General features: G+C 40.1%; 1 protein-coding gene and 1 pseudogene across 1 annotated transcript in view; one reads left to right on the top strand and one right to left on the bottom strand.

Moving 5' to 3' along the window:
- The window catches only part of ADGRA1 (adhesion G protein-coupled receptor A1), a 491,306-nt gene extending 479,119 nt beyond the window's left edge, over positions 1–12,187 (bottom strand). The window contains exon 1 of the mRNA XM_065407945.1: positions 11,967–12,187. Coding sequence (XP_065264017.1) covers positions 11,967–12,187 — 221 coding nt within the window. The remainder of the gene's footprint in view (positions 1–11,966) is intronic.
- Positions 12,188–21,274: 9,087 nt separating this feature from the next.
- LOC135881113 (uncharacterized) lies at positions 21,275–23,040 on the top strand (annotated as a pseudogene).
- The last annotated feature ends 836 nt before the right edge of the window (positions 23,041–23,876 follow it).

Genomic DNA, 23,876 nt, shown 5'->3' with positions numbered 1-23,876 from the left:
CCTTTAAACCGTGATTTGAGGACTTCAGTAACTCAGCCAGAGGTTATGGGTCTATTACACGAGTAGGTGGGTGAAGTTTTGCGGCCTGCAAATGTGTAGGAAGTCAGACTAGATCAGTATTTCCCAAACTTGGGACACCGCTTGTGTAGGGAAAGCCACTGGCAGTCCAGGCCAGTTTGTTTACCTGCCGCGTCCGCAGGTTTGGCTGATCGCAGCTCCCACTGGCCACGGCGGCCAATACATCCCTCGGCCCGCGCCGCTCCAGCAGCTCCCATTGGCCTGGAGCAGCGAACCGCAGCCAGTGGGAGCCGCGATTGGCCGAACCTGCAGACGCGGCAGGTAAACAAACCGGCCCGGCCCGCCAGCATATTTGTAGCACATTTGTTCTGCCCTCATACAAAATGCTAGAGTTAATGTTAATTTTCAATTAATATCTATTGTCAGGGAGCTAATAATGTATAGCAAATTTGACAAACTGTTTAGCTCCTCCGACGAAGGTGTATTCTGTTTCCTGTTTTTCAGGTCCAGTTTTAGGATATTATCAGGTTTAGGTTTATTTTCCCATTCTATTATTTAGGTTGGCGCTTACTTTAATTCCAATATATATAATCCCTTTATCTTTCCAGTTACAATTCCAGCCTATGAAACAAACATTGATGCACCTATTTTGAATTGGAATTGGTTCATCTTTACATAAAAGAAGCTATTTATAAGAGGGTCACCTCTGCTACCTTGATTCTGTGGTTCCTTCCTTTCGCAGCAAACTCCTCACTAACCAGGGAAAACCATGAAGGTCCATATCCTAGTAGCTCTAGAGGCCCTAGGCCATCAAAGTTTTTCAAAGCTATAATGCTGCATTAATAATGAAGAAAATCTCAGCGGGCTTGATTCTCAGTTATGCCGAGGCCCCTCTGCATTGCCAGAAGGGCCTTAGTGTAATGTGGAATTCAAGACAGTATATTCAGAACTCTGGAAGGTAAAATACAGCCAGCCCCAACGCCTCAGGATTTACCAAGGGACAGCTTTTAAAAAAGAAAAAAAGGTTTAAAAGGACATTCTTATTTATGTGCTACCTGACAGCAAGAGATAAATTTTATCAGACCCAGAGGTAAATCTCAGAGTTTTTTCACAGGTTTTTATAATAAGACTGCCACAGTATAATAATACAGGAACAAATCCCACAAGTCTTCTCCTGCCTGTGTTTTGTTACTGACAGAACAGTTTATACAGTGGACATAATCTTATCTGAAAAAGAATAAGTCAAATTTAATACAGACAAGTAACTACAATCAGTGTTATTAGACTATAATAAAAACATCAGAAGTGGAACAATGGCACTATTTGGAGATAAATCTCTCAGCTCAGTCTCAGGCATAAGAACAAAGTAGCAAGTACTAAAAAGGACAACAGTAGCATGTTACCTTAAAATCAAAAAACTTTAAGTGAATATTCTCTATATTAAGAAAAGAGAGTGTATGTGAGTGAGTGAGAGAGGAAAAAAATTCAGAAGAGCAGGAAAGTGTTTGAGAAATCTACAACTCCACATTAACTCTCAAAAACTTGAAAGTAAATGTACGGAACACATGCTGTCTTGACCAATGAAATAAAGGTTAGTCAAGTATGACTAGGGAGGCAGATAGCCAGCAGACTATTTTATGTATTTCTAATGCTGTAGAATTACTCGTCAGGGACAATGAAAATGAAGGAGAGCTAAGATATGAAGTGGCAGTTGTACACAAAATTAGAGACAGAAGGCACAAGTACAGATGCTTGAAAACATTCAGAATTAAACCAGCGGTGAAAGTCAAGTCAGTACAGTGCTCTAAATCTCAGGTGTACATGAGAGAAATGAGTAAGCCTCACAAATACTTCTTGGGGGTTGTTAAAGCAGAATAGCTCTCTCAGTGGAGAAAATCTGCCCTTTTAGCTTCCAGATTTATGCTACAAAACAGCTGTGTATAACAGAAGCAGGGCAAAACACAGTCTGAGGAAAGAAGGATGGATTATCTGGAACAGGGACGGTTTGAGCAGCTGTGACAAGGCCCCCGCAGAAGAAAACAGTGTTATGTCTACAGAAATTTTGCTCAGGAAGCTGCTGGGTCCTTCTGTAGAGGGATGGAGGCAGCTGCAGAGAAGTGTTCTTTTTGGAAAGGGGGGAAACATAGGGAGCAGAGTGACTGGAGAAACCACTACATGCGTCACAGGATAGGAAAGGGACAGACAAGGAGCAGAACAACCCTAAGTTGCAGTTTTTTCACAAGATGGGAGGCAGGAAGCATAGTGGCCTCAGAGCTGCTGCTCCTTTAAGAAGGAGAGGGAGCAACAAGCAGAGCGTCCTGGCAGAAGGGGAAGCAGCAGAGCCCTACAAAGAGATACTTGAAGCAGAAATGATTGATCCGATTGGGGAGAGCAGAATTAATAAGAGCATACTTGACTGAGAGGAGGGAAGATGTGACAATGGAAATCAAATATGCATAACTTTGGGGGGAGGTATTTTTCACTTGGGATAGTAGGTATAAGTTTTGGAGGCCCAGATTCTCACTCTCTCTGCAGGTAACATGAAAATTGAGTGTACAAGTTGTGCCTCATGATGACCAGTGAAGACAGTCAGTCCCTGACTATCCCCATCTACACCATATATATTGATCACTCTTTAAAAACATGTGGAAGATACCAAGATTTCCAGCAATGCTGTGCATGTGTCAATGTTACTTCTGAGCGTCACTTTCATCACCTGCTTTTTGGGGTAAAGTCCCTTTCCGTGGCTGGAAAAACATACTATGATCCCCAAGAGGCATGAACTCCTAGAGTCTCCTTTAAGGAGAACTTCCACATGCATAAGTTACCTGTGAGAGCTGGAATAAGACATATAACAAGTTGGTGAGCAGGACTTCAGCTAGTGACCAAGGGTGGGATCCACAAAGGTACTTAGGTACATAACTCCATTTTTAGGCACCATTGCAATTCACAAAACTCCCACTTGGCTGTCACCTAACACTGTAGGAGCCTAAATTCATTTGGCACCTAAGTTTTTTCCTCTGGGCACACACACTGCAACCTCATTCTAGGTGCCTGGATACCTATCCCCTGCCTGAGCACATGCACTGCTGCCTCATGCTAAGTGTCCAGACATCTCCTGCCTAAGCCACAGAGTGTTTCACAAACCAGAAAGATAGGAATTCAGCTGGCCAAGTTGTGTATGTGGGCCTAGTCCAGTACGTGATCTCTGAGTATGCCTACCATAATCGGGCCCCTCCGGCAAGTTCACACAAAGACAGCTGTGTGCTCAGGAGGGAAAGGGAAAACCTCCCATGTAATCTTTAGCCTAGTGGATAGGGTACTCAGTCAGGAAGTGGGAAATCCCCAGTTCAAGTCCCCTCTCCTACTGAGGAGAAAGCAGGTCCCTGTTCAAATCCTAACTCTCATGGGAATGCCCTAACCTCTGGGCTATAGAGTCATTCTTGCACTCTCTCTCTCTCTGGCCCAATTATTATTGTTTAATTAAAGTGGAACAGCTTCAATAGGAGAGATTGAAGGTGCCTGCATCAGAATATTCTACAGCCCAGTGATTAGCATTCTCACCTGAGAGCTAGGAGACTCCTGCTCAAATCCCTTCTACCCTCAGGTGGAATACTTGATTTGTGACTATCCCACATCTTGGGTGTGTACCCTATCCACTAAACTGTAGATTAGACAGGAGATCCTCCCACCTCCCTCACCACTCCCCCCCAGCTGTTATGATTAGGATTCCACATGCAACTTAGGCAGCTGAACACCTATATTCCCTTACTTCATGGATCACTAGCAGAGTTAGGCTCCTCCATGGAGCCCAAACTTAGGTGCCCATCTTTGAGAGAAGGACAGTGCTTAGCACTCACCCCTCTGGTTGGGGTCTCCCATTAGCTATTCTAGGCAGCTTCCCACCTAGCATGCTGGCTTTGTGGACTGAAAGCTAAGGCACCGCTCTCTTCATTCATTGTATAGAGAGCCTAAGCCTCTAATTTAGGCTTTGTGGATGGCAAAGGTATTCCTATGATTTTCTAGGCCCCTAAAAGTTTGGCATCATTAGGCTCCACGTTGCAATGCCTCCTTCCCTTCATGAATCCAACCCCAAGTTATTGACTGCTTTAGAACTGCCAATGATCCAAACATAGGATCCTACCCAGACACAACAGATGGGGATACATGCACTTGAGACACACAATTTGATTTTTTTGCCTAGTATATCTGTTGGGCATTAAAAATAAATCTGTGCAGCATATATTGGCCTAACTTAGCAAAACATGCAGTGGCATTTACCAAATCTCTTCTTGCTTGACAATCAACTAAGGTCAATAATGGATCAACTGGCAAATTATCCCATATGGCAGAAACCCACATGACGGAGGAAATTCACAACATAACACTTTACCTAGGCCTATATTCCCTGTTAAAGGTATATACATATATGTTTACATACACATATTTTTCCTAAGCAGTCTTAAGTCTTTTGTCCCTCTAGAAAGAGCCTACCCCAAAATTGGAAAGTCAGCGATATGCAAGTTGCCTAGTCTCTGATATATATTCCATATTGTAGGTGAAATGATCAAATACATAAGTGATACAAATAAAAACACAGTCCTGGGCCTCTAAAGAGTCACCTGTCTAGAAGAAGAGGGATACAATGTTTAGGCTGTGGAACTGCAATGATCACTTATTACCCTTAGATTAGTAAGAATGAAAAAGACAAAGAAAGACCTATTATATATTTGTTTTTGTTTTTCATAATAAATTCTTAATCTAAGTTATACTATATTACGAAGTAATACAATAGCTCCCCTATTGCTCCTTTGGCATGTAAAACTGGCATTAGCAAGGTTGTGGCAATTTGAACACCAAAATGTCAGGATTTAGTTATTCTATTAGGTACTGCCAAATTAAATAGAGAATTCAGGGCTACTTTTCCCCTCCCCAGAAATAACCTCACCCTGTCTAATGGAGAAAATAAAACATTTAAATTCATGGTATTTTGTACTCATTCTGGGTACGTCTAGACCAAGAAAAACAGTCAATTTTAGACTGACATACAATGCCCTACACAATCTCATCCTGCCTGACATCTCTACTCTCTTTTCCTCCTGTTCCCCAGTCACCTCTCCCTATCACTCACTTCATCTTTCTCATATCTTCTGTCAGTTTGCCCTTATGCTTGGAATTTCTTTCACCACGGCTGATCGTCCCTCCAACAATTTTTTGGGAGGCTGCATGGTCCAGCACATGGATAGGGAGCCAGAAGACCTGGTTTTCTATTCCTGTCTCTGACAATGATCTGTTGTATGACCAGGGGCAAGTCACTTAGCTCTCTTCACCTTAGTTTTCCCACTTGTTTAATGAGGATAATAACTTGTCTGTCTTTATACAGTTCCTTATGAATGATCTAGAGATTACAAGTGTTATGCAAGGGCTAAGTATTATTAAAACATTTTTGAAACCCATTCTCAGGAACCCTCTTTTTCCATTATGTCCTCACCAATAATCTTTTTTTGTTCATCCCTGCCTTCCTAAAATATCGTCTTGCATTTGCTTGCCTTGGGTAACTTAGATTGTAGGCTTCTAGGGACATGACATGTGTTTTATACTGGAAAAGTACAGTGTAGTAAAATTTATTTGCTATATAATTTATTAATAACAACCATTATAAACCACAGCTGCACAGAACAGGAAGACACAAGACTGGGCATGAAACAAATGTAGTAGTATTTTTTTTTAAAAGTGTATAAAGCAAGTGCTGATGTGACATAACATTGAAGTAATTTGGGGACAGGGGAAATGGGGTAAATTCAGCCTTTAGAGAATTGGTTAATGTTTGCAAAGTGCTTTGTGGGATGAAAAAACTATGTATGATCATTATAGCAACAGAGCATCTCTGAAATTAAATATCTGAGGCTCACAACTGCCACTGATCTATGAAAATGTGGGTCTTCAGCTCAGCACATCCACTGCATTTGTGATAGTTATTTACTATTGTCCAAGTTCTACCTTTAGTGAAATCTGTGTAACCCCATTTAAGACAACAGAGTTGCATAGGGAGAACTGAGGGAGAATTTTCCATAAAAATGGAGTTGGTGTGAGAAGAGTGCTAGGTTTTCAGAAACAGGTGGATTTTAGTAATATTTTGTAACTATATCACCTTCCAGTCTAGGGTACCAAGGCATTTAATTAATAAAAAGAGTCACAAGCCAAAAGGAAGACTGTATTATCCTCATTTTACCGAACAAAAACAAAACAAAAAAACACCAGAGGCACAGACAAGGTAAATGGCTTACCTTATTAAAAATCAGACAGCAACTCTGTGGTAGAGCTGAGAACAGAACCTAGATCTCTTAATGACCTAGAGGTACTTTAACCTCTAGACCACAGTGATTTGCAATGAATGAGTTGCCTGTGTATATCTGAGGTCAAAAGGACCAACTATCATGTTATGCAGCCAACCATAACTGGAATGACTCCAGAGCCACTTCATATCTTGCAAAGACCTCTCTGATTGTCTCTACACATTTTTCAGTTGCAACAGAGATCCAAATGCAAAACCAAGCAGTCTAGTGCATCATAAGGATTTTCATTAATCTACATGCATTATGTAGGTCCACAAGTCAGTGAGGGTTGATCCAGCAGTCCATATTTATCCAAAATTGCCTACTGACTTCTAAAAGCAATAACATGTGCATCCAAGGAGTGTGAGGTCCCGAATGGATCACTGTAATTCACTTACCAATAAATCTTTACATCTAGAATACCCATTTTCATAATGACTGAAGATTATAAAAAAAAAAAAAAAAAGATATCTCATCAGTATTTCTGGGCATGTATTAAATTTTACTTGTTTAAATTAAACATATGTAATCTCTTAACGCTTTTTATGAGACAATGAAACAAGTTGTTATTACCCAAAAAGTTGCAATACATATTGTTTAATATTGAGAGTTTGGACCATCAGCTCAAGAGCAAGCTCCTACATCAACCAGAATTTAGAGTGCTCGTGAGGGAGAGAGAATCTCATCTGTTGCACACTCTCATGAGCCTGCAGGCACACTCAAGAAATAGCATGGACAGGATCTGAAAGGGCAGTTCCTCAGCCAGATGGAAGATCACCACAAAGCAAAGTCTTTGTGATTGGAAGGAGGAAGTACGGAAGAATACTGGAGTGCTCAAAAGGGTCCTGTCCCACTAAGGGAAAGAGTGTTATGGAGTGAACAGCTAAAACAAGTTATATGGCAGGCAAATGCTTCCAAGACTTAGATGGACAGGGTTATAGGATGATCTTGTTTGACAATAGAAAAAAATATAGAAACTCACTCATATTCAAAGCTGAAGGGAAATCAAAAGACAGATCTGCCTAAACTTAAAGTTAAGTTTAGACAACAATAAGAAGAATAAAAAAAAATCATATAATTGGTCCTTTTCATCTGGTGTCTTGTCTCAAAAAGTGGACAATACCTTAATCAATTGCAGACTGATCTGCACAGATTTGGAGTAGGATCAGACTTTTGCTGACCTCTGCGGACACTCAAGAAACTTGAGTTTGGATTACCCACATCATTAGTTTACATAACTACAACCTGTCTTGAACACTATTTTGTCCCTTTTATAATCCAGCCAGATATTTGTCTTTATTACCTCCCATGGCAATGAATAAAGTCTCTCTCTCTCTTTAAAAACAAACACCCACCCACCAGCATGGTTATACCAAATCTGTTGTACAGAAGTGAAATGTGGGCACTGAGGAAGGCTGAAGAACACCAGACTGTGGTGTTCAATTGTCATCTTATTTTTCAGGATCAATCTTCTTCTCCATAAGTACACTTTAAAGGCCGTTACAGCAAAAATAAATAAGAATAAAGTATACAAGCCAAATACACAATTTAAGAAAATATAAACAACTACCAAGAAAAGTGAACACATGATATAAAAATCCCATTAAGATCCACTTTAAACACAAATTAATGAAATATGCCAAAAGCAAAATGAAAGAAACGCTACATTATGTTACTTCTACTCATTGGGTCTACACATCAGTAGATATTTGTATCACTGTGGAAATAGCAGATGCCGTAATTTAACGCAGCTTTGTGACAACGGTATACTGCTGTAGAAAGAGGAAAAGTAATCCCTCGGCTACCGAAGGCACATAAGTCTCTGTTGCAAGTCACTGAGGAATATCATTGTAGATTGGAATAAACTCATTTCAACAGAAGATACACACTTACTTTCAGAAGCTATAGTAAAATTAGACAGCCGTTTTATCCAAGTGTTTACAGTTCCTATTTCAAAGGCAGTGAGATAAATATTGAATACAGATAGTTAAACAGCACATCCAGAAAATTTTAACAAATTTCTTTAAAAAAAAAAAAAAATTAGGATGGTACAGCTGACAGATCAGCGCATTTTCTTAATTTTACTTCTAGTAAAATTCCCTTAATTTGTTGGGACCATCTGACATTTTATACCGCAGATATTACTGAATGTAAAGTTTTTGAAAACTATACGAGCCCAGTCAGTGACAATCTCTCCCACCACTCAAACTGAAGATAATTGGTTAATACACCATCCAAAGCCCACTGAAGTCAACGGGAGTCTATTAACTTCAGATCAGACCCTAAATTAGCAAGACATTTAGTAAAATTTATGTCAAATCCTGCCAAGTCTGCCCATCACAACTAACTCCAATAGTTAATCAATTAAAAAAAAACTTTAAGACAACTCTCTTCCTTCACAAAACACACATATTGTGTTAAATTAGTTGATAAACTGCATCATATAGCATGTATGTACATATGTACTTACAAAGGATACAGTATGCACTATAACTTCATCTTATTGATTTAAGAGATATTTATTACTTCTCAATTGTGGTAATTTTTCGTAACTGCCCACTAGGGTTATCAGAATATTGTAACAATTTGTCTTAGATCTGCCCTTCCAATAAAATAGCACCAAAAAGAAAAAGCAACTATTATTGAACGAATTATTAAAGTCATATGAAATTTTATAATAATTTGCTATACTTCTTTTATTAAATGTTACTGCATCTGCAACACACAACCTTTATTCACATCTATATTTCCTAATTGTTAAAGCAATCCAAGACTTTGTATTCCATATGTTACAGCTTTCTCTGTAGGCCAATAAAACTGAGTGGAAATAGGCAGCGTGTCTGCAAGCAAATGCTTTTTTACTAGATCTTTTTACACCTCAAGTTTTAAGTCTTGTTTTACCTTCAAGCATTAGCTTCTAATTATAGATTTAGTCTTGGAAAAAATGTAATCTCCTTAAACTACATGTAATTTAAAAAGGAGGCTGTTAGCAGGCATAAAACATTGCATTCACTTAAATAGAGCAATTTTGAGCATAAGAAATGGAAAACTTCTAACACACATTCAGTTTTGAAGTCAGCAGAAGTTGGTGCAATAACAGATATTATCTCACCCACCATGTCTCTCACAGTTTTGGTCAGTTAGCTATAAATAACAAGTTACCTATTAAGATTAAGTGACTTTCATATGTCACTTTCAAAAATGTAGTATAGTGTATTTCTGATACTTGAACAAGTGTGTTTGGGTGTCCTCTAAACTATATGGTATTATCTACCTTGAGTCTAGTGCCTTAAACCTTAGATATTAGTGGGCAACTAGTGCTTTAAATCTTAGATATTAGTGGGCAGAGCCTCAGCTGGTGCAAATTGTCATTTTGGAGCTATGACAACTTGCATCAGCTGAGGATCTGCCTGTATATATTTATTCCCTCACTACCATCTTTCAATAGTACACTCCTATTTGAAACACTTTCACTGTTAATCCTATATTAAGTATGCTGAATTCACTTTCTAGTACAGTTTAAAAGTATAAATGGTTATAAAAGAAGTGTCTCCAAAAAGTCTGGAGAACTTTCTGCAAATAAATATTTAAAAATAAAGCATAAAGAAACACCTTGTAGACATGCACAATTAGTGAGTTTCTAGAAATTTCTTAAGCAAGGGAGAAAAGTATTTAAGTCTGCACAAAATCCTTTTGGAAAGTTAGAATGCTTTATGTTCTTAAAGAAAATTATAAGCCATGGAAGTAACACTGCATTTATATTAAATCAACATAAGTTTGTAACTACCATAAAGTTATTCTACCTCAGTTCAATTCTTTGAGAAGTGTAGTTATCATATCTATATATTAAGAAGCACAAGCTTCCCAGAAAGATCAGCATAATCAGTTTTAGCTTAACCTGAACTGGATCACACTCAGCACATCTGCACATTTACAAGCACAAATTCGCCAGATGTCATAAATTACTATCTTTACCACTTTTCTCCTAAAAGTGTTGACTTAAAGAAAGTGCTGTGAACAGTGGAGATGGTCACAGCATGAGTTGTCAAATGAACTAAATTCAATTGCATAGGATCAGTTGGATATATGCATAATCTAAAAGGGCAAAATGTCAACAATGTTAATGCTTGTGTCCGTTATAGGAACATTACTGTAACCTCTCAGTGATAGAGATACAAAATAGCATTAGTTACGTTTACTTACAATGAATATCATATATTCAAGTTCGCGTGTGTGCAACAGGCAACACTATATTTGTTGTCCATTTCCAAAACACATGCAAGTCAACAATGCACAAATTGAGAGTCATTTCACCACTCCTGAATTACTTAAATAACAGGATTACTTAAATAACCAAAAATGTATGCAGACAAAAATATAGACATCTCAGCTTCCAAACTTTAATTAGAGAAGTTAGAGAAGTTAATTAATTATAATCAATTTCAGGTAATTTGTTAAATAACCCTTAAAATGCAGCTCAGCAGTACAGCTGGCATGTTTTATCGTCCTTAGGGTTGGAAATTATCCTGTTTCAAGTTTAAAGGTGCATCAGCTGGTCTAATCAGTTTTGCTACCACTAACATTTTCAAAACCACCCTACATAGAAGTATGCAATTTACATTGTAGTAAGTTCTGCTTCCCAAAAACAAACAAAATACCAACAAGATTTTCTAAGCTAGAAGTGAAAACAAACTCAAATATTGTTTAAAAGTAGGGCCAGAGTCACAACTGCCCACCCAGGTTGATTAGAGAGAGGAGGTGGGGGAGTAATATCTTTCATAGGACCAACTTCTGTAATTGAGAAAAACAAGTTTTCCAGCTACACAGCTCTTCTTCAGGTTTCCTCACCCACCTGGTCTCTCTAATATCCTGGGCCCGACAGGGCTACAACTATACTGCGTACACTCACTTTGATCTCAGTTTCTACTCCCTTTTTGACTGTGGTTAAGATGTTTGATATATATTTCATATTCCATATTTTTTGTTATGCACAGTGAACCATTTCCTCTTTTGGCACGGAGAAGTAGCTTTCTTTCAAACTTTTACAGACGGGAGAAGATTTGAGACCGATACTATACAAACTATTAGTTTATAACGTTTTTTCCTAGGTGGGCTTCCTTGGTCCATTACTGTCATTTCTCTCCCAGAAAGGAAATAACACGTTCTTTAGAGTCCAAGCTTCCCCATCCCCTTAGAAGCTGTGACAGCTGTCTGGAAACACCAGTGACTAGATTACTGCCCATAGTTTGCATCGGGATATGTGTGCGCTTTGGAAGAGGAGATGCATCCCAGCCTGGAATCTGTGAGCAGCTCAGCGAGGTATTAGTCATTAAGCTCTCACACTTCAACTTCCAAGCGCCCAAAGTGTCCTCCAACGTGGGCTCTCTCCCCGGCACGACCCGCTGCCTGCCTCCTGCATTAGCCAGAGGCTTGCATCTCTGATCCTACATCCAGCCCTATCAGACCCCCTCCCGCCGGCACGGAGAGCAGCAAAGCCAGACCCTTGACAGCTGGGTTTCCTTTCACACGCTCGCCTAGCCCGCTCCATTCACACACCCCCACACCGGCTGTTTATCCGAGGCAGGTTCCACACGTGCACCGGGCTGTACTTACAGAGACACCGTGCGGCTCGGCAGCAGAGAAGGCTGCAAAGTTTCGACCAACTCCCCCCCGCTGCAGACAACTTTGATGCGGACGGTTTGGCGGCCGGGCCCCTTGGAGCGCTCCGCGGTGCAGAGGCAGCTGTCAACGATCAGGTCCGGGCAGTTCCTGCTGGCCCAGGAGAGCCCCGCCAGCGCGGCCGCCAAGCAGAGGCAGTGGCAGAGCCCGTGCATGGTGGAGGAGCGGACGCCGCGGCTCTGCGCTGCTCATGGCAAGCTCCGCGCACAGCCCGCTGCGAGGGCGGCTCGATGCCCGCCCCGCCTCCTGCACTGACCCGCTGCCGGATCCCGGGGCGCCCCCGGGACAGGGAGGGTCTCCCCCGCCTCCTCGCGGCAGCCACACCGGGCGGACCCGCGGCCGGTCACTCCCAGCAGGAGCCTCAGCGCCGCCCTCGGCTCACCGGAATAAAACTCCCCCGAGGAGAAGAGAGAGCCTCCCCCCTCCCGCCGCGGCCTGTCAGCGCGACCCGCCCACAGCCAGGCTCCGCCAGCAGCCCCGGGCAGCGCCCCCGGGCTGAGCGGGCGAGCCGGGCTGCAGCTCGCTCGGACCGCGCCTGGCGGGGCTCGCTGCCTTCTGCGCCCCCAAGGGATAGCGCCAGCGCTGAGCCTGGGCTGGTGCTGCACAGGGCGAGCCCCTCCGAGGCAGTGACAGCGTGAGGCTGAGGGGCACCGTGGGAACCCAATTTTCAGCCAGCCTACTCCTCCCCCTCACAGATGTGGGTTTGGAGACCGGAACTGAGTGGGGAGATGCCACTGGGAGTATCCTGACCATGCGTTTGTGGTTAAGGAATTGGACTAGGACTTTAGAGATCTGGCTTCATTTCCCAGCCCTGCCACTAATTTCCCTTGCGACTTTGGGCAATTGGCTTCATCTCTCCATGCCTAGTTTTCTATCTGTGAAATGGAGAGTATAGTTAATTTTAAGTTAAGACAAGGTTAAGTTCAGCTTCGCTTCATCAATGTTACCAGTTACTACAACTGCTGCCACAGAAAAGCTTACCGGTGTTGATGCATTAGGGCAGCATAGCAAAAATACACAGAAGCTCAAACAATAAGAGACTCTGTAAAATATAATGTTTACTTTCAACATACATATACTCCAGAAAGCCATGCAGAGCTGAACAAACTGGGCTGGGGTTTAGTCAAATGGTGTTCCAAATCTACCCCTGTTAGTTTGGCCAGCCTCACATGCTCTTTCATTCCCTTTTTGTGAACACTCATGTAAATGTGTTTGCTCACAGACAGCCAAGGTTAGGTGGCTAGCAAAGATTAATTTAAATCAAGAAACAAAGATCCCAATCCTGCCCTGACCTCTATATGGGCAGACCTGCCCAAAGTCCCATTGACTTCAATGGGGCTCCATGCAAAGGTCTCTTGGGTGTGGTTCATTCTCTCATTCCCCATAGATATGTGTAATGTATGTTTAACCTAGGCTGAAAATTGTTCACAATATGAGCAGTCATGATCTATTTTCAGACAATTCAGGAACAGAAAAGGCTAACTTCTCAGCATAAATTACAACCAACAATTCATCTAGTTCTAGCTGAGAGTGAATGAAAAGACAGTTCGTAAAGAAACCCCAATCCTGCAATGAACTGTATTCTGACAGACTTTGGTACTCACAAAGAGCCTTATTTAAATCAATGGCCTGGAGCTTGTTGCAGGAGCTGGGTTACACATTGTAACTTTATAGCATTTGTTACCATAAATATAATACATAGCTATTATAAATGACTAGTTTTGAGGGCAATAGTGGTACAGTAATATTCCCTAAAGGCAAGGGCTGTTTTTTGTGTGTGTACAGACCCTAGTACAATGTAGCCTTAATTCCTAATGTGGGGTTCTCGGTATTAATAAATAATCCATAATAGAAAAGTTACTGCTGTTGTGAAATATCATGATCAAGGTAACTTTATCCCTAGAGCAATATCTTTTGTAGAGTTTTTGCTTTAAAGGAGTCATTAATGTTACACCTCTTTTTAAAAGCAAAGTGCTGTAAATCTTAGAGAATAAAATGGGATGTGTCTGTTACATGAGGCATCTCAGCATCCTAATGGTTGTGCCTCTTTTTTTCTTTTTTAAGGTAAAGAAAGCCTAAAAAGTATTTAAATTCATATATGAATTTTTAACCATGTTAGAAATTCAGGTCCACCCTGTATTTTTTTTTTTAAACATCTCTTGGGACAACTAGAGAAGTAATACCATGTGTATAAACCTGATTGAAAGGGAAGTGATTTTGTTAGAGTGTTAAAACTCTGCTTTGCTTAGTGATTAAAAACAATCTAACTCACGGGCCCTACAAAGTATTGGATGGAAAGATCTTCAGTTAAGGGACAAGAACATTCACAGAGTACATCCCAGCTGTCTGCAAAGTCCTGCAGTAAGAACAGACTTGACATTCCTAATATTGAAGGTAGAAAATAACAGGTAAGTTCCTCTCCAATTCCCAAACAAACCAACCAACCTTTCAGGCCATTCTTATAGATAATAAAGCAGCAAAAACAAGACAAATCCACATTGTATAAACATTTATATAAAGTCTGATGCATATGATGTTTTACAAGCACAGATAAAATGTTTCCTGCCCCAGAGAGCTTACAGTCTAGACAAACAGAACACAAGGTTACTGTGCATGTACTCAAAGCAAGCATACCTAGGTTTATCTTTCTGGCTCTAGTTTTCCCACTTAATTTGATCAGCTGCCAGGATTTTGCATGTGTCATCTGTAGGAAATGCTTGAGGGTGTTGTTAAAATGAAGGTGGTGCCTCCTGTCCAGTAGCATGAACTTCTAGCACAATTTGAGAAGCATTCAGAGGGTTAGAACAATGTGGGCCCAGCCCAACTCAGATTAATTTCCTGGAGCACAGAAGCAAACTCTGTTAGCTTTGCCTGAATACTTAAGGTCTGGAGACTTAAGTGAGACATGGGAGCCTAAAACCATCTGGTTTAATATAATTTCTTTGCAGTCTAAATATGTGCCCTAGGTATTGGACAAAATAATTATCTGCATAATGAGGTAGACTTTCATGTGACAAACAGGTCAGGCCAGTATGGGTGTAGACAATAGGCAAACAAATAAATATGAATGTTTTCTATTTATTCTTTTTGCTGACCAGATTTTTATGTGCACTGAAGTAATCCTGAAATATACAAGTCTTACTCTGTGGCAGAAAGTATGAGTTAAAAAGGGACATTTATAAATATCAAGTAAAGTCATGGATAGTACGAAATATTGAAATGTTGCTAACATGAGTGAGGGCAAAAACAATTTTAAAAATGAATCAGAAGTTAGCAAAATAGGCATTTCTCTGACTTGCAAGGTTACATTATACTTGGATCAGTTCACCAATCACAGACACACGTACCTGTTTAACATGTGTAACTTGGGACACTGCACAAGAGTTAAGTAACAAGAAGTGAAGAATGTTTCATACAATAGATAGGAAATTTAGAGAGGCACAATGTAATGATCTGAATTAGAATTTTGACAGGATTTCCAAAGAGTATGTTACTACTGGAAAAGAGCCATGGAAACTTTAATAGCCACAAGTTTGTTCTACCTCTTGTCCCTCCAGCAACCCTCTAACTGCTAGGGCACTGGTACTACGCCAATCAGACTGAAGCAGTGAGTTACCTACATCACTTTCTGCAGCACCTTGGTATTTCATTACTGTTTCCCACCCAGGTACCAACCAGATCTGATGCTGTTTACTATAGCTTGTGAGTTCAGACACAATCACACCACACGGTCGTATGGCTACAACCCATAACAAAGGAAATGGGCAGAAAATGAGATTAAATTTAGAAAAAATGAGGAGTAAGTATCTGGGGGGCAAGAAATAATCCAGAACAGATTTTGAATTGGTTGAAAATAGTTGAATGCTGAAAAGATATCAAGAAGAGTGACAGGGAAAATGTAGAATGAACATGATCCTGCAATAAAGTGTTTGGTGTGGCAAAAAATCCCCAATAAAACAAACAAACAAAACTCACACACATACCAACACACACATGATTTTTAACTTAATGTATAATGACTTTATGTCACAAATGAGGGATGTGATAGACCCTGTCCATAAACACCTAGACTAGAGCATTGCACACAGTAAGAATTGTAGAATCATAGAAATGTAGGGCTGGAAGGGACCTCAAGAGGTCATATAATACAGTCTCCTGTGCTGAGGCAAAACCAAGTGTATGTAGGCCATCCATTACATGTGTTTGTCTAGCTTGTCCTTAAAAATCTCTGCTGGCAGGGATTCCACAACCTCCCTTTGTAACCAATTCTAGTACTTAACTACCCTTATAGTTGGAAAGATTTTCCTAATATCTAAACTAAATCACCCTTGCGGTAGCTAAAGCTGATTACTTCTTGTCCTACCTTCAGTGGACACCGAGAACAATTGATCACCATCCTCTTTATAACAGCCCTTTACGAATTTGAAAACTGTTCTCAGGTCCCCAATCAGTCTTCTTTTCTCATAGCTAAATGTGCCCAGCTTTTTAAACCTTTCCTCATAGGTCAGGTTTTCTAACCTTTTTCATTTCTGTTGCTCTACTTTGGACTCTCCAATTTGTTCACATCTTTTCTAAAGCGTAGCGCTCAGAATTGGACACAGTATTCCAGCTGAGACCTCATCAGTGCTGAGTAGACTACATATGACACTACTATTAATACACCCCAGGGTATTAGATCTTTTTGCAACTGCATCATATAGTTGACTCATATTCAATCTGTGAGCCACTAAAACCACCAGATCCTTTTCAGCAGTACCACCACATAGCCAGTTATTGCCAATTTTGTTGTTTTGCATTTGATTTTTCCTTCCTAAGTAAAATACTTTGCATTTATATTTATTGAATTTCACCTTGTTAAATTCAGACCAATTCTCCAATTTGTCAAGGTCATATTGAATTTGAATCTTGTCCTCCAGAGTGTTTGCAATCCTTCAAGCTTGGTGTTTTCTGCAAATTTTATCAGCATACTCTCCACTCTCTTAGCCAAGTCTTTAATGAAAATATTGAATAGTATTGAACTCAGGACAGACCCCTGCGGGATCCTATTAGTTTCCACTAGCAAACCATTGTTAACTGCTCTTTGAGTACAGTCTTTCAAGCAATTGTGCACCCACCTTAAAGTCATTTTACTTAGACCACATTTCCCTAGCTTGCTTATAAGAATGTCATGTAGGACTTTGTCAAAAGCCCTACTGATATAAAGATATATCACGTCTACTGCTTCCACCTCCCTCCCATCCTCTAAGTCAGTAACCCTGTCAGAGAAGGAAATAAGATTGGTTTGGCATAATTTGTTCTTGACAAATCCATGATGGCTATTCCTTATCGCTATATTATCCTCTGGGTGCTTACAAATTGATTGTTTAATAATTGGTTCCAGTATCTTTCCAGGTATTGAAGTTAAGCTGACTGGTTTGTAGTTCTCCTTTTTAAAGATAGGTACTATGTTTGCCCTTCTCCAGTCCTCTGGGACTTCACCCATCCTGCATGAATTCTCAAAGATAATTGCTTCATCAGGCCCTGCTGACTTAAAGAATATTTAGATAAGTGGATGTATTAAACCTGTTCCTTCCCTATTTTGGCTTGTGTTCCTTCCCCCTTTTAATATTAATTGTGTTGAGCATCTGGTCACCATTAATCTTTTTAGTGAAGACTGAAGCAAAATAGGCATTAAACACCTCAGCCTTCTTGACATTGTCAGTTATCTCTCCTTTACCCCTAAGCAGAGAAATTTGCTCTTAAAGTATTTAAAGAACTTCTTATTGCCTTTTATGTCTTTTAAGCACAGATCATGTCTGAAAGCACAATATGCTTTTTTGTCTTTAAAAAGTGATTTATCACAAAAATTGTGGTCAGGTGTTTCAATAAAGTTCAGTAAATGTGTCGCTGAGGTTAGAGTTCTTCTGGGAAAAAATGCTATTCTATTTGTTATGTAGCAGAATGGAGACCAATATATTGATTACATTTGAAATTGTGATTGTAGCTGGGCAATTATACACTACCAGAGGGGTAAATACAAATTCAGAAATATTTGGAGAAAAAACAGGATCAGGAGTTGTTTCCCAAGAATGAACTGAGCTTTTCCATGAAGCCATTAGAGTTATTGCAAAAAGCCAAATATAGATATCATTAAAATCTTAACACTGCCTTTTACTTGCTAAATGAACCTCAGCTATCAATAAGATCCCTTGCAGTGTGCACCACAGAAACCTGGAATAACATTTCTTCATATTTTATTACAAAGTAATTCATTCCATAACTTTCAGTTTTATTGACATTCTAAACATTCAAAGTAAAAAGTTTTTTTTTTCATTTTTCTCTCTTACTTGCATATTATTTATTTGTAACAGAGGAACAACTCTCCTGCATGTCCTAGGAGCAGCCCAGGAGAGCAGACTTCTTGGATTATGCATTTACTGGGGAATAGGAGGGACTGGGGTCATATAGCATCATGAAGGACAAAAGAAGCTGAAGCACTTGTAAGAGAAATGGGAGAAGTTAGAGGCTTGGCAAAGTGAGACCACTGCCACCTAGGAATCCTAAACCACACAGGAGAAGTTCACTGGATTTGGAGATTTCATTATAGCCACCTTACATGTCCGACACAGTTTCTAAATGCATGAGATCAGGGTACATTCTTTTTCCACTTCAATGCCCCACATGGCAGGTACTTTCCTACACTGTGTAGTTCTTACACAGTCTATATTAGAAGCACTACTGTGGCGCAGTTGCGCCGCTGTAGCACATCTGGTGAAGACGCTCTATGCCAATAGGAGAGAGCTCTCCCGTCGGCATAATAAAACCACCTCTATGAGAGGCGGTAGCTATGTCGGCGTGAGAAGCTCTCCCGCTGACATAGCGCTGTCCACACTGGCGCTTAGGTGGGTGTAACTGACGTTGCTCTGGGGGTTGGCTTATCCACACACTGACGGACATAAATTATAACGACATAATGTATAGTGTAGACAAACCCTTGGATAGACAAGGCTCCCACATGGCTTAGTACTGTAGCTGCCCAGCAAGACAAGGTACATGTCATAGAGAGTACCTAACACTTCAGTGATAGAGCTGTGCTCCTGTATTGTTTAGGAGCCTACTTCAAGCATTACCTCCCCCTCTCCCCCCGAAAACAATGCTTCACTGCTTTCTACCTCCTCTTCTCCCTCACCTCCACCACCACAGAGAACTACTGGGGCAGATTATTCTTGTCCTTACTGTCCCGACTTGTGAAGATTTTTTTGTCCCCACTTCCTGCTCTATCCTATTAGGGGCAGCAAGGTGGGAGGATGTGCAGAAAATTGGCAAAATGTCAGGAGGACAATCTGGGTACATGGAAGAGGGCAAGAAAATGCTACAAAAATGACAAAGCAAATTTATGTGAGGGAAAAATGTAAGTCACATGAATTTTGTGCAGCAGTAAAACTGAATTTTAGACAAGAATCTGGCTAAACACACACTTTTTTAGTAATCAATAATAGGATTTGGGGGTTTGGGAATGATTGTACTTGTGATCATGTATTAACAATGCTACATAAGAATAGTTTGTGTTCTATTACTTCCTATTTTAGTCGAGTAAGTACCAAGAGATTGTGTCAAGAATATTAGTGAATTTCTAGGCTACTGTGATAATGCATTCAGTGAGACACAATGACATTACTAACTCAAGCTGTACTTTGCTGTGTGTTATTTTTTCTTTGCTTTTAACTAAAACTTGCTGTGTATGGAAAGAGAATATTTTATACTTTGGAAGAGAAAGTTGAAAAGAGGGATATCCTTGTACAATGGATGTTTGAATATGTCCAAGTGTTAAGCAGCCTATGTTATAACATTCTTCTCTAATAAAAGAGTACACTACCTTGCCACCCAATTATATTGAATTCCATTTTAAATGCTAAGGATGGCATTATAAAGAGCGTTCCGTACATTACTGGTGGTTCAAATAATTAATTTGTTTTATTCTATGTTTGCTGGTCAAAAATTAGCATGACTGTATGGGAGACACAAAAAGATTTAGAAGCGAACAAACATAGTGCAATAGTCTATAACTTTTAAAACTAAGGCTAAAGTTTTCTTTAATCAAGGATTTAACCAGAATCACATTTTGCACCCAAATGAGAAATTTAATGAAATACAAGCGAGATTTCTATGTGCTGACATATTTAATTATAACAATGTGAACAGCTATGCAACGATCCTACCAACTACAGTAACCTCGCCTCCTCTCCAGGCTCTTACTGACACTTCTTCCTTTATTATATTTTTAAATATATCCTTTGCTCTAAACCCCACTGCCAAGACACAAGTTCACATGCTAGTTAGCTTTCAACATGACAACTGGAATGCTCTTTTTGGCACCCCTCACTTTCCTATCTTTCCCCACTCCTGTCCACTCAAAACTGTTGCCACCAAATTTTCTTTCCCACAGTTCTGGCTATACCTTTTCTCTTTCAAGCCTTTTCAAAAAGATTTTTCTTCCACGCAAGATTCTCCTCCTCAGTTTTAAGGCATTTCATAAGGTGACCTTCTTATGCCTCATCTCAGACACCTCCTCTCCTGTGTTCTAATATCATTCCTACTTGCTCATTCTCATCCTTGAATCTTCTCTCCTTCCTCCTCCACATGCTGGAAATAGTCGAATGCTTTCTTAATGGTCTTCTTCAAAAGACCAAGACCCTTAGTCCACCTCCTCCATGACATATTTCAACCACACACCACTCTTTCTGTATTGTCTGGCTCTATTTTAAACTGTTCCTGCTTGCCCTTACAAAGGAAACACTTCAGCCTTAGGGATCTGTTAATTATTTTACATATACACATACAGCACAGAAACACATAAGTACTTACAATACCAGTTACTTCAAGTAAAATCAGAGGTTTCTGAAAACCTTAATGTCCACTATTAGTATAGTGATGATCTCAGTATATAAATATTAGCTCTCCTAAAGGATCCCTAGCCCTCTACCTATAGCCAAGTTTTATGGTACAAAAACTAGATGTCATGGATAAGATTTAGCCTGTATTTTCTTGAAACCAAAAATACTTCTATCCACAGTTAGCTGAATTGCATATGATTAATTTCAGAGAAACATTTTCTAAGTTTCCCCCTAGCTACTTGAGTTTACCTCATGAATTGAAAAGCACAGCCTCCTCCATTCCAACATAATTAGGCTGAAAGTAAAGATGTCCCCTACTACTTATGATAATTTGATGGCGAGGAGGGTGCGCATGAAATTAGAAGAAAAATGGGCGAAGAATACAGAACACTGTGCAAAGAAATTTGTGTGAAGATCAAAGAAGACTATGAAGACTTTAGAAAGAAAACATTGAGAGAGGCAGCTGAAAAGAATGAGAGTCTGAAGAAGTTAGAAAGGGATTTTAGACTGAAACAGATTATCCCAGCAGCACTGAAAGATGAAAATGGTGAAAGGACATCGGAAAGGAGCAAGATGAATGAAATATGTACAAAATTCTGGAATGACCTCTACTCCTCGCATGTCTATGTCCAGCGTAGACCGTCAAGGCAGCAGGTTACAGAAGAAGGCAGGTTACAGATGTTATGTGGGAAGAAACTGAATATGCAGTTCATAACATAAAGAGAGGGAAGAGTCTTGGAGTGGATGATATTTGGCCAGAATATCTCAAAGCAGGGGAAGATAGTCTCTTCAAAGTGTTGGCGCAACAGGTCACCATTTATATCAATAGCAAGCGTGTTCCAGATGCATGGAAGAAATCAAAAACAATACTATTGATGAAGAAAGGCGATCCAGAAGAACTGAGCAACTACTGTCGATCACACTCCTCTCACAAGTGTATAAAGTCTTCACCCACATCAGACTCAATTGGATTAAGAAGGATTTTGAAATGCACGAAAGCAGAGAACAAGCTGGTTTCTGCTCAGGGTATTTGACAATTGATCACATCCACTCAGTTCGGAAGATCAAAAAAATTGCAAAGAATACAAAATACCTTTGTGTATTGCATTTGTCGACTACAGAAAAGCATTTGACTCAGTAGAGATTAACACTGTACTCAATTCACTCAATGAAATCGAATGAACCCGAGGTACATTGACCTGCTGGAAGAAATTAACTGCAATTGCTGGATAACATTATTCAATGTCCCCTGCATTATTACTATATGCAGAGGAGTCAGACAAGGCAACACAGTCTCACTGAAGCTGTTTACAGCAGTACTGGAGTCGCTGTTCAAGAAATTGAACTGGGAAGAAGGAATCAGAATTGACGGAGAACAGTTAACGCATCTTTTCTTCGCTGACAACTGTGTAATACTGGCAAAGGACACAGCAGAACTGGAGAACAAATTGCAGCAACTGCAAACACTTTCACATGATATCGGGTTGGAAGTGAACACGTCGAAGACGAAGTGGATGTGGAATGAGCATTGTACAGAAGGAATCATCACTGTAAATTGGAAAGAAATCGAGGAGGTCAACAAATATATTTACCTGGGTCAGCAGCTGAGCAGAGACAACTCATTCAAAGGGAATGCAGTAGGAGGCGAAAGGCGGGGTGGGCAAGTTTCAACAAAATAAAGATGTCTCTAATGGATGATGAACTGAAAAGGAAAGAACTGTTTAACTCCACTGTTCTGCCAGCAATGATATACGGAGCAGAAAGCTGGTCAACGACGAAAGCCGAGGAAGAAAAATTTGCTGTCACCCAGAGAGCATTAGAAAGGCAAATGTGTAAGATATCGCTCTGTGATTATATACGGAATGAAGAGATCAGAAGGCGTACAGAAGTGACCGATGTAGTGCAGGCAATGTACGATGCAAAGCAAAGATGGGCGGGTCGAGTAGTCTGCAGGCAAAACAATAGGTGGACAACTCACATTAGTGACTGGATCCCCAGAGACCACAAGCAACTGCTGGGCAGACCGAAAACACGCTGATCCTATGACAAAACTCTTTGGCCAGAAATGGAAAGAACGTGCTCACAACAAAATAGAATGGTGTGGCGTCGACTTGCGTTCATGGAGGGACGGGTGAGGACAAGCCGGACAAAGGCAACAAAGGTGACTACTTATGAAGTTTTCAACAACTCCATAATGTTCAAGTAAACTTGACTGTAAAGACTGTGGTGGGTTAAAAGAGAACAAATTGCAGCATAATGTGAAAATGCAGCTTGCCAATGTTGTGAGGAAGTTGATTAGATCCAAATTAAAGAATTGCATTTAAAATGAATCTAGAAATACACTGCATGAGTAAAAATAATGTTCAGGAGAGCCAAATTGCAGTTGTATAGGGATTATTGAAACAATTGTAGTTGCTGATTTATAACTGTGCTGCACAATGTATTATAAAACTGGTTATCAGCGTGCTAACACTACAATAATGCATGAAGCTTAGGATCAGTTTTAAATGACATCCATAACTATTGAGAATTGCTAAAAAGCTATTGTTCCTTATTCATTTCACTCTAAATGTACCATTTTCCCACCCCTTTTGCAATTGTGCTCTCTTAACATGTGAGTGCATTTGGAATTGGAATAAAATGAATCACCCTCCACAATGATAGCAATTGGTATGCATAAGGTGTTAACTGAGACAGGAAATGATTTTTACTAGACTGATATGGATTTTTGGGAATGTGTAATAACTCTTTAAGAAGCCCAATATAAAAGTATGAAATGGGGGCCTCTTGCAGATGACTTCCTGAGGCAACATTGCTAAAAGCAGATAAATAGTTCAGATATTTGGACATGTATTTCAGCACACATCATGAGCAGACAAATGAGGGAGGGGAAGCAGAGGACTAGAACCTAGATCTTCTGATTTCCAGCCAATGCCCTCTGCCAGTACACTGCACTATTGCTTATCAAGCC

Source organism: Emys orbicularis, chromosome 7 (genome assembly GCF_028017835.1).
Source record: "Emys orbicularis isolate rEmyOrb1 chromosome 7, rEmyOrb1.hap1, whole genome shotgun sequence".
Lineage (NCBI taxonomy): Eukaryota > Metazoa > Chordata > Testudines > Emydidae > Emys > Emys orbicularis.
Note: the sequence above shows the minus strand (reverse complement) of the source record. Positions and strands in the feature narration are given on the sequence as shown.